General features: G+C 54.6%; 1 protein-coding gene across 1 annotated transcript in view; it reads right to left on the bottom strand.

Moving 5' to 3' along the window:
* Nucleotides 1-12,344, bottom strand: part of LOC137334897 (F-actin-monooxygenase MICAL3-like) — a 173,462-nt gene that overhangs the window by 92,299 nt on the left and 68,819 nt on the right. Inside the window, exons 3-4 of the mRNA XM_067999978.1 lie at nt 5,073-5,280; nt 3,265-3,378 (exon numbers count right to left, since the gene is read on the bottom strand). Of these exons, the coding sequence (XP_067856079.1) occupies nt 3,265-3,378; nt 5,073-5,280 (322 nt within the window). The remainder of the gene's footprint in view (nt 1-3,264; nt 3,379-5,072; nt 5,281-12,344) is intronic.

Raw genomic sequence — 12,344 nt, 5'->3', positions numbered from 1 at the left:
ACCCGCACAGCTCCTCACACCCACACAGCTCCTCACACCCGCACAGCGCCTCACACCCACACAGCTCCTCACAGTCACACAGCGCCTCACACCCGCACAGAGCCTCACACCCACACAGCGCCTCACACCCACACAGCTCCTCACACCCACACAGCTCCTCACACCCACACTGCGCCTCACAATCACACAGCTCCTCACACCCACACAGCGCCTCACACCCACACAGCTCCTCACACCCACACAGCGCCTCACAATCACACAGCTCCTCACACCCACACAGCTCCTCACACCCACACAGCGCCTCACAATCACACAGCTCCTCACACCCACACAGCGCCTCACACCCACACAGCTCCTCACACCCGCACAGCTCCTCACACCCACACAGCGCCTCACACCCGCACAGCTCCTCACAGTCACACAGCTCCTCACACCCGCACAGCTCCTCACACCCACACAGCGCCTCACACCCGCACAGCTCCTCACACCCACACAGCTCCTCACACCCGCACAGCTCCTCACAGTCACACAGCGCCTCACACCCACACAGCTCCTCACACCCACACAGCGCCTCACACCCGCACAGCTCCTCACACCCACACAGCTCCTCACACCCACACAGCTCCTCACACCCACACAGCTCCTCACAGTCACACAGCGCCTCACACCCGCACAGCGCCTCACACCCGCACAGCTCCTCACAGTCACACAGCGCCTCACACCCACACAGCTCCTCACACCCACACAGCGCCTCACACCCGCACAGCTCCTCACAGTCACACAGCTCCTCACACCCACACAGCTCCTCACACCCACACAGCGCCTCACAGTCACACAGCTCCTCACACCCACACAGCTCCTCACACCCACACAACGCCTCACACCCGCACAGCTCCTCACACCCGCACAGCGCCTCACACCCGCACAGCTCCTCACAGTCACACAGCTCCTCACACCCACACAGCTCCTCACACCCGCACCGCTCCTCACAGTCACACAGCGCCTCACAGTCACACAGCGCCTCACACCCACACAGCTCCTCACACCCGCACAGCTCCTCACAGTCACACAGCTCCTCACAGTCACACAGCGCCTCACACCCGCACAGCGCCTCACACCCGCACAGCTCCTCACAGTCACACAGCTCCTTACAGTCACACAGCGCCTCACACCCACACAGCGCCTCACACCCACACAGCGCCTCACACCCGCACAGCTCCTCACACCCACACAGCTCCTCACACCCACACAGCGCCTCACACCCGCACAGCTCCTCACACCCACACAGCTCCTCACACCCACACAGCTCCTCACACCCGCACAGCTCCTCACAGTCACACAACGCCTCACACCCGCACAGCTCCTCACACCCACACAGTGCCTCACACCCACACAGCTCCTCACAATCACACAGCTCCTCACACCCACACAGCGCCTCACACCCGCACAGCGCCTCACACCCACACAGCGCCTCACACCCGCACAGCTCCTCACACCCACACAGCTCCTCACAATCACACAGCTCCTCACACCCGCACAGCTCCTCACACCCACACAGCTCCTCACACCCACACAGCTCCTCACACCCGCACAGCTCCTCACACCCGCACAGCTCCTCACACCCACACAGCTCCTCACACCCACACAGCTCCTCACACCCACACAGCTCCTCACAATCACACAACTCCTCACACCCGCACAGCTCCTCACACCCACACAGCTCCTCACACCCACACAGCTCCTCACAATCACACAGCTCCTCACACCCACACAGCTCCTCACACCCACACAGCTCCTCACACCCGCACAGCTCCTCACACCCGCACAGCTCCTCACACCCACACAGCTCCTCACACCCGCACAGCTCCTCACACCCGCACAGCTCCTCACACCCGCACAGCTCCTCACACCCGCACAGCTCCTCACACCCGCACAGCTCCTCACACCCACACAGCTCCTCACAATCACACAGCTCCTCACACCCGCACAGCTCCTCACACCCACACAGCTCCTCACACCCACACAGCGCCTCACACCCACACAGCGCCTCACACCCGCACAGCTCCTCACACCCACACAGCTCCTCACACCCGCACAGCTCCTCACACCCACACAGCTCCTCACAATCACACAGCTCCTCACACCCGCACAGCTCCTCACACCCACACAGCTCCTCACACCCACACAGCGCCTCACACCCGCACAGCTCCTCACACCCACACAGCTCCTCACACCCGCACAGCTCCTCACACCCACACAGCTCCTCACACCCACACAGCGCCTCACACCCACACAGCTCCTCACACCCACACAGCGCCTCACAGTCACACAGCGCCTCACACCCGCACAGCTCCTCACACCCACACAGCTCCTCACACCCGCACAGCTCCTCACACCCACACAGCTCCTCACACCCACACAGCTCCTCACACCCACACAGCTCCTCACACCCACACAGCTCCTCACACCCACACAGCTCCTCACAATCACACAGCTCCTCACACCCGCACAGCTCCTCACACCCGCACAGCGCCTCACAATCACACAGCTCCTCACACCCGCACAGAGCCTCACACCCACACAGCGCCTCACACCCGCACAGCTCCTCACACCCACACAGCTCCTCACACCCACACAGCTCCTCACACCCGCACAGCTCCTCACACCCACACAGCTCCTCACACCCACACAGCTCCTCACACCCACACAGCTCCTCACACCCGCACAGCTCCTCACACCCACACAGCTCCTCACACCCGCACAGCTCCTCACACCCGCACAGCTCCTCACACCCGCACAGCTCCTCACACCCGCACAGCTCCTCACACCCACACAGCTCCTCACAGTCACACAGCTCCTCACACCCACACAGCTCCTCACACCCACACAGCTCCTCACACCCGCACAGCTCCTCACACCCGCACAGCTCCTCACACCCGCACAGCTCCTCACACCCGCACAGCTCCTCACACCCACACAGCGCCTCACACCCACACAGCTCCTCACACCCACACAGCTCCTCACAGTCACACAGCTCCTCACACCCACACAGCTCCTCACAGTCACACAGCGCCTCACAATCACACAGCTCCTCACACCCGCACAGGGCCTCACACCCACACAGCGCCTCACACCCGCACAGCTCCTCACACCCGCACAGCGCCTCACACCCGCACAGCGCCTCACACCCGCACAGCGCCTCACACCCGCACAGCGCCTCACACCCGCACAGCTCCTCACACCCGCACAGCGCCTCTCACTTACGTGGGTTTTTCTGGCCTCTGGGTGGGAGGAGCCCACGGAACTCCACGTTGAGATGAATCTCAATCCCCAGGATCAAAGCAATCTTCAGCAGGACTAGCTGGAGCTGTCGGATACCTGTTAGGACAGCAACAATGTTTAACCTCGAGAACACAAACAGGCGCACACAGCGCGCAGCACTCAAACTCTTCCACAGCCCCCTCTCTTCTCACACTCCTGGTCCCACCGCCTGCGATTAAGCCACTGTTCCCAACATTCAGTTCTCGAGGTTCTTACAAGTTTCCTTTTACCGATGGTCTTCGCTCTTCACCTGAACTACATCACCAAAACCTAGACGTTCAACCACTGGAGGCAGCGCAGAGAAGAGCCGCTAGACTGATCTCTCGTGTCAGGGCTGTCAGTCATGGGACAAGCTGGAGACACTTGTGCTCTGCAGTCTCATAAGGAGACGTCTGAGAGGTGATCTTAGAGAGGGATGTGAGATGCAAACTGTACGGAAAGGTTAATCTGAAGAATATTAAAATTCAATTACACGAGTGGACAAGGAGTCACAGGATCAAACTAGTACAAAGTCAATTTAGGGCTGAAATCCAGAAGTTCTTCCTCACATAGAGAGTGATCGACATGTGGGATGGACTCCTGGAGAGAGTGGAGGTGAAAACTCTGAACACACTCAAAAAACAGTCCAGCACAACAAGAGGAGAAAGTGGGGTCTGGGGAGATCAACTGAAGTGGGTTGAATCTTGTGAAGATACTCACTGCTGCTGGGATACAATATACAGAGTAAAGCTCCCTCTACACTGTCCCATCAAACACTCCCAGGGCAGGTACAGCACGAGTTAGATACAGAGTAAAGCTCCCTCTACACTGTCCCATCAAACACTCCCAGGGCAGGTACAGCACGGGTTAGATACAGAGTAAAGCTCCCTCTACACTGTCCCATCAAACACTCCCAGGGCAGGTACAGCACGGGTTAGATACAGAGTAAAGCTCCCTCCACACTGTCCCATCAAACACTCCCAGGGCAGGTACAGCACGGGTTAGATACAGAGTAAAGCTCCCTCTACACTGTCCCATCAAACACTCCCAGGGCAGGTACAGCACGGGTTAGATACAGAGTAAAGCTCCCTCTACACTGTCCCATCAAACACTCCCAGGGCAGGTACAGCACGGGTTAGATACAGAGTAAAGCTCCCTCCACACTGTCCCATCAGACACTCCCAGGGCAGGTACAGCACGGGTTAGATACAGAGTAAAGCTCCCTCCACACTGTCCCATCAAACACTCCCAGGGCAGGTACAGCATGGGTTAGATACAGAGTAAAGCTCCCTCTACACTGTCCCATCAAACACTCCCAGGGCAGGTACAGCACGGGTTAGATACAGAGTAAAGCTCCCTCTACACTGTCCCATCAAACACTCCCAGGGCAGGTACAGCACGGGTTAGATACAGAGTAAAGCTCCCTCCACACTGTCCCATCAAACACTCCCAGGGCAGGTACAGCATGGGTTAGATACAGAGTAAAGCTCCCTCTACACTGTCCCATCAAACACTCCCAGGGCAGGTACAGCACGGGTTAGATACAGAGTAAAGCTCCCTCTACACTGTCCCAACATCCTGGACTTCAGTAGTAAACTTTGTGAAGTTTTATCCCCTCGGTTGGGGTATGAGATGGTACCCAGCCTCCCTCCAACCCGGAACTGTACCGCAGAGAGAGTCAGATCCCTGGGGAGAGAAAGGGCATGCACCGTAAGCCTAGTGTGCTGTTTTTCACCAGGATAAGTGCAATGAAAGGGAAGAATGTGGCTCACTGATGTGGTCAATGGCTCCAGCACAGAACTTCCCGTAGATCTTTTTGGCCCCCAGGTTGCGTAGGTCCTGGATCGTATACGGCCACAAGTGCAAGACGTTGTTCCTGGAGAAGGTGTCACGCTTCTCCACGATGATAACTTTGGCTCCAAGGAACGTTAACTCGATGGCTGTGCGCAGACCACATGGGCCGGCTCCTATCACCAGACACTGCAGGAGGGAGAGAAGGTGGGGTTAGTGGGATGAAAACACAATGATACAGACCGTACAGTGTGGCGGGGGTGAGCCACAGGGCAGTGCATTGAGCTGTGGTGTCTCTGCGGGTCTGTGTGATGGCAGGGGATGGCACGGAGCACACAGTTAACCAGCAGACACCTGCATCACAGACATCTCGTGTTCGGCCTCCCCTGCTCCCTCCCCACCTCCGCTTGACATTCAACGGCATTACCATCGCCGAATCCCTCACCATCAACATCCTGGGGGTCACCATTGACCAGAAACTTAACTGGACCACCCACATAAATACTGTGGCTACAAAAGCAGGTCAGAGGCTGGGTATTCTGCGGCGAGTGACTCACCTCCTGACTCCCCAAAGCATTTCCACCATCTACAAGGCACAAGTCAGGAGTGTGATGGAATACTCTCCACTTGCCTGGATGAGTGCAGCTCCAACAACACTCAAGAAGCTCAACACCATCCAGGACAAAGCAGCCCGCTTGATTGGCACCCCATCCACCACCCTAAACTTTCACTCCCTTCACCACTGGCGCACCGTGGCTGCAGTGTGTACCATCTACAGGATGCACTGCAGCAACTCGCCAAGGCTTCTTTGACAGCACCTCTCAAACCCGCAACCTCTACCACCTAGAAGGACAAGGGCAGCAGGCACGTGGGAACAACACCACCTGCACGTTCCCCTCCGAGTCACACACCATCCCGACTTGGAAATATATCGCCGTTTCTACATTGTCACTGGGTCAAAATCCTGGAACTCCCTTCCTAACAGCACTGTGGGAGAACCTTCACCACATGGACTGCAGCGGTTCAAGGCGGCGGCTCACCACCACCTTCTCAAGGGCAATTAGGGATGGGCAATAAATGCCGGCCTCGTCAGCGACGCCCACATCCCACGAACAAATAAAAAAATATATCGGGGTTGTCAACTCGGTTTCTCTCTTCAGAAAACGCTGCCTGACCTGCTGAATGTTAATTGTATGATTTATGTCAATTAGTATTAATTGTATTCAGCTGGTGGGTATCATCTGGGGATTCTCTTGTATCCTTTTTAATCGGCGGGCTTATCTCGGGTGTGGGGTGTGAATAAAGACTTGGAAGCAACTGAAGACCAGGCTCCAGTATTCTATCCTTTACCACTGGGCTATCCAATTTTAACACCGAGTGTTTCCAGCATTTTCTGTTTTTATTTCTGATTTCAAGCACTGCAGTGTTTTACTGTTGGCCTCCTTCTGTGCTGTATGATTCTATGATCCCCTTCTTTCCCCCGCCCCCCGCTCCGCCTCACCCCACCACCCTCACTGCCGGTAGGAGCTTACAGCCAGCAGACAGGGTGCTTCCACCCCATCAGAATGGGCCAGGTTTGACCCGGTCCCCACACTGATATATCCCAGAGTCTAACAGTACTTTCCCTTCTGCACTTACGCCAGGACCTCGGAGGCCCACTGACCTGCCTTTAGGCTGTGAGTCGGGAGCCGGGAGTCGGGAGTCAGGAGCCGGTCAGACTCTGGCGGTTCAGAGTCCAGAGTGACAAGCAAGCCGCAGTCACTCACATTTATACCATGAGTGACCCCCTTCATTGAACCAAACATTCACAGACGTGCATTATCACCATCTACAACTCCCAGAGCTAAACTCCTTCACAGTAATGTGTGCAGCCACAGAGCGAGAGCCCGGTGCAGAGGGAGCCTGTGACTACACTCTTGCACTTTCATCCTCTGCAGCATCCAGTCGCCCACTGTGTGAGCACAGACTCCAACTTATTCCACACCTATCCAGGTTTCCTCTCTCCTGCACCAACCACTCGATCTTTGTGTCTGCAGGATGACAAGTCACCAATCAGGGCAATTCAATGCTAGCAGCTGGTGTCACAATTGGGCAGGGTCTACCCTTATTTGCCCTAAAAAGGTGAGATGTGAATGCGTTGGGAGTGCCTCGTCATTGGCCAATATTAAGATGCCCAGTCTACCCAGAGACCAGCAGAAGGTAGCCTGTCAGAAGTGAGCTGGGTACCGTACACATCACTGGCTCGACAATATTAGCCTTCCCACCAAACCAGCGCCAGAACCAATCTCCTTAATCTAGCAGATTTTTACTGAGCCATGGAGTGTCTTACACAGTGCACTGAATACTAGACAGAACTGGCCAAAAAACTGTCAGCACATGAAGAGACCGTTCAACTTTTAAACCACCCAGTCTAATCCCACTCTCCTGCTCACTCCCAATACCCTTCAATATCCCACTCTCCTGCTCATAACCCATACCCTTCAATATCCCACCCAGTCTAATCCCACTCACCTGCTCACACCCCATACCCTTTAATAGAGTCATAGAGTCATAGAGTTATACAGCACGGATAGAGGCCCTTCGGCCCATCGTGTCCGCGCCGGCCATCAGCCCTGTCTACTCTAATCCCATATTCCAGCATTTGGTCCGTAGCCTTGTATGCTATGGCATTTCAAGTGCTCATCCAAATGCTTCTTGAATGTTGTGAGGGTTCCTGCCTCCACAACCCTTTCAGGCAGTGAGTTCCAGACTCCAACCACCTTCTGGGTGAAAAAGTTATTTCTCAAATCCCCTCTAAACCTCCCGCCTTTTACCTTGAATCTATGTCCCCTTGTTATAGTACCCTCAACGAAGGGAAAAAGCTCCTTAGTATCCATCCTATCTGTGCCCCTCATAATTTTGTACACCTCAATCATGTCCCCCCTCAGCCTCCTCTGCTCCAAGGAAAACAAACCCAATCTTCCCAGTCTCTCTTCATAGCTGAAGCGCTCCAGCCCTGGTAACATCCTGGTGAATCTCCTCTGCACCCTCTCCAAAGCGATCACATCCTTCCTGTAGTGTGGCGACCAGAACTGCACACAGTACTCCAGCTGTGGCCTAACCAGTGTTTTATACAGCTCCATCATAACCTCCTTGCTCTTATATTCTATGCCTCGGCTAATAAAGGCAAGTATCCCATATGCCTTCTTTACCACCTTATCTACCTGTTCCGCCGCCTTCAGGGATCTGTGAACTTGCACACCAAGATCCCTCTGACCCTCTGTCTTGCCTAGGGTCCTCCCATTCATTGTGTATTCCCTTGCCTTCTTAGTCCCTCCAAAGTGCATCACCTCGCACTTTTCCGGGTTAAATTCCATTTGCCACTGTTCCGCCCATCTGACCAACCCATCTATATCGTCCTGCAGACTGAGGCTATCCTCCTCGCTATTTACCACCCTACCAATTTTTGTATCATCAGCGAACTTACTGATCATACCTTTTACATTCATATCCAAGTCATTAATGTAGACCACAAACAGCAAGGGACCCAGCACCGATCCCTGTGGTACCCCACTGGCCACAGGCTTCCAGTCACAAAAACAACCTTCGACCATCACCCTCTGCCTTCTGCCACTAAGCCAGTTTTGTATCCAAAATGCCAAGGCACCCTGGATTCCATGGGCTCGTACCTTCTTGACCAGTCTCCTGTGGGGGACTTTATCGAAGGCCTTACTGAAATCCATGTATACCACATCCACTGCGTTACCCTCATCCACACGCCTCGTCACCCCCTCAAAAAATTCAATCAAATTAGTCAGACATGATCTTCCCTTGACAAAGCCATGTTGACTATCCCTGATTAATCCTTGCTTCTCCAAGTGGAGACTAATTTTGTCCTTCAGAAGTTTTTCCAATAATTTTCCTACCACTGATGTTAGGCTCACTGGCCTGTAGTTCCCTGGTTTTTCCCTACTCCCCTTCTTGAATAATGGTACTACATTAGCGGTTCTCCAGTCCTCTGGCACATCCCCTGTGGCCAGAGAGGTTCTGAATATATGTGTCAGAGCCCCCGCAATCTCCTCCTTTGCCTCACACAGTAGCCTGGGATACATTTCGTCCGGGCCTGGGGATTTATCCATTTTTAGGCCTGCTAAAACCGCCAATACCTCCTCCCGCTCGATGTTAATATGTTCGAGTATATCACAGTCCCCCTGCCGTATTTCTATGTCTACATCGTCCTTCTCCATAGTGAAAACAGATGCAAAAAATTCATTTAGAACCCCTCCTACATCTGCCAGCTCCACACACAGATTGCCATTTTTGTCCCTAATGGGCCCTATTTTTTCCCTAGTTATCCTCTTACCCTTAATATACTTATAAAACATCTTAGGATTTTCCTTTATTTTGCTCGCCAGTGTTATTTCATGGCCCCTCCTTGATCTCCTAATTTCTTTTTTAAGTATCCCCCTGCACTTTTTGTACTCCTCTCGGGCTTCCTCCGTCTTTAGCCTTTTGTATCTGCCAAAAGCCCTCCTTTTTTCCTAATCCATTCTCGTATATCCCCTGACATCCAAGGTTCCCTGGAGTTCTTGGAACCACCCTTAACCTTTACGGGAACATGTTGCCATTGTATGGTCTCAATCTCCCTTCTGAAAGACTCAGTGTAATCCCACTCTCCGACTCACTCCCAATACCCTTCAATATCCCACCCAGTCGAATCCCACTCCCCTGCTCACTCCCCACACCCTTCAATATCCCACCCAGTCTAATCCCACTCCACTGCTCACTCCCCACACCCTTCAATATCCCACCCAGTCTAATCCCACTCCACTGCTCACTCCCCACACCCTTCAATATCCCACCCAGTCTAATCCCACTCACTCCCCATACCCTTCAATATCCCACCCAGTCTAATCCCACTCACTTCCCATACCCTTCAATATCCCACCCAGTCTAATCCAACTCTGCCCCTCACTCCCCACACCCTTCAATATCCCACCCAGTCTAATCCAACTCTCCTGCTCACTCTCCATACACTTCAATATCCTTTATTAGATTCAAGTCCAAAACTCACTCCCGGGTATCTGTTATTCTATACATAAACACCCCGAACCCCTCAAATAGACTCCAGCCTGTAACTCACTCCTGGGTATCTGTATCAGGATTTGCCGAGGACTCTCTCTTTTACCATCTGATCGGAGGTGTTGTGCAGACCAAGCCCTCCGCTGTGCACATCCCCAGGACCAGTGACCGAGGGCAGGGCGGGGATATAAAGGAGAGGGACCAGTGACCGAGAGCAGGGCGGGGATATAAAGGAGAGGGACCAGTGACCGAGAGCAGTGCGGGGATATAAAGGAGAGGGAGCAGTGACCGAGAGCAGTGCGGGGATATAAAGGGGAGGGACCAGTAACTGCGAGCAGGGCGGGGATATAAAGGAGAGGGACCAGTGACCGAGAGCAGGGCGGGGATATAAAGGAGAGGGACCAGTGACCGAGAGCAGGGCGGGGATATAAAGGAGAGGGAGCAGTGACCGAGAGCAGGGCGGGGACATAAAGCAGAGGGACCAGTGACAGAGAGCAGGGCGGGGATATAAAGGAGAGGGACCAGTGACCGAGAGCAGGGCGGGGATATAAAGGAGAGGGACCAGTGACAGAGAGCAGGGCGGGGATATAAAGGAGAGGGAGCAGTGACTGACAGCAGAGCGGGGATAGAAAGGAGAGGGACCAGTGACCGAGAGCAGGGCGGGGATATAAAGGAGAGGGACCGGTGACCGAGGGCAGGGCGGGGATATAAAGAAGAGGGACCAGTGACGGAGAGCAGGGCGGGGATATAAAGGAGAGGGACCGGTGACCGAGGGCAGGGCGGGGATATAAAGAAGAGGGACCAGTGACCGAGAGCAGGGCGGGGATATAAAGGAGAGGGACCGGTGACCGAGGGCAGGGCGGGGATATAAAGAAGAGGGACCAGTGACGGAGAGCAGGGCGGGGATATAAAGAAGAGGGACCAGTGACGGAGAGCAGGGCGGGGATATAAAGGAGAGGGAGCAGTGACTGACAGCAGAGCGGGGATAGAAAGGAGAGGGACCAGTGACCGAGAGCAGGGCGGGGATATAAAGGAGAGGGACCAGTGACCGAGGGCAGGGCGGGGATATAAAGAAGAGGGACCAGTGACGGAGAGCAGGGCGGGGATATAAAGGAGAGGGAGCAGTGACTGACAGCAGAGCGGGGATAGAAAGGAGAGGGACCAGTGACCGAGAGCAGGGCGGGGATATAAAGGAGAGGGACCAGTGACCGAGGGCAGGGCGGGGATATAAGGGAGAGGGACCAGTGACCGAGAGCAGAGCGGGGATATAAAGGAGAGGGACCAGTGACCGAGGGCAGGGCGGGGATATAAGGGAGAGGGACCAGTGACCGAGAGCAGAGCGGGGATATAAGGGAGAGGGACCAGTGACCGAGAGCAGAGCGGGGATATAAAGGGGAGGGACCAGTGACCGAGAGCAGAGCGGGGATATAGTTTCGATTTGGTGAGGGGTCAGAGTCAGGAGTATATGGCTATGAGTGGGGCAGGTAAGGGGACCCCAGCTGCAGTGATGGAGGAGCCTCCGCCCTTGACCTTGTCCAACAGGTACGAGGTACTTGCTACCTGTGTGGAGGTGAACAAAGATTGCAGGGAGGATGGGCAAACTGATAACGGCACTGTGGTAAAGGAGGCCATTCGAGTGGGAGGGAGTAAAAAGGAATATGGTCGAGGTAGGGGATAGATACTGTAATCTGCCTCCATGACCGAGAGTCCTGAAGGTTGTGTTTCCTGCCCGTTGCCAGAGTTAAGGACGTCTCCTCGCGGATGGACAAGAACTTGGATCATGAGGCGGAGGATCCAGTTGTCGTGGTCCATGTAGGAACCAACGACGTAGGTAGAACTCGGAATGAGGTTCTGCTGAGGGAGTTTGAGGAGCTCGGGTCCAAATTAAAAAGCAGATCTAAGTTAATAATCTCTGGATTACCACCTAAGCCACGCGCAAATTGGCACAGGGACCAACAGATTAGATGGTTAAATGCGTGGCTGAAAGAGTGGTGTGGGGAGCAGGGGTTTCGATTCATGGGGCACTGGCACCAGTACTGGGGAAAGAGGGAGCTGTTCCATTGGGACGGGCTCCACTTAAACCGGGCTGGGGCCAGTGTCCTGGTGAATCCAATAACTAGGGTGGTAGATAGGGCTTTAAACTAATCAGCAGGGAAGGTTCAGGTCAGGGTAAATTTATAAGTCGAAAGAGA

Source organism: Heptranchias perlo, chromosome 18, assembly GCF_035084215.1.
Source record: "Heptranchias perlo isolate sHepPer1 chromosome 18, sHepPer1.hap1, whole genome shotgun sequence".
Lineage (NCBI taxonomy): Eukaryota > Metazoa > Chordata > Chondrichthyes > Hexanchiformes > Hexanchidae > Heptranchias > Heptranchias perlo.
The sequence above is the reverse complement of the archived record's forward strand: the minus strand, read 5'-3'. Positions and strand labels throughout refer to the sequence as shown.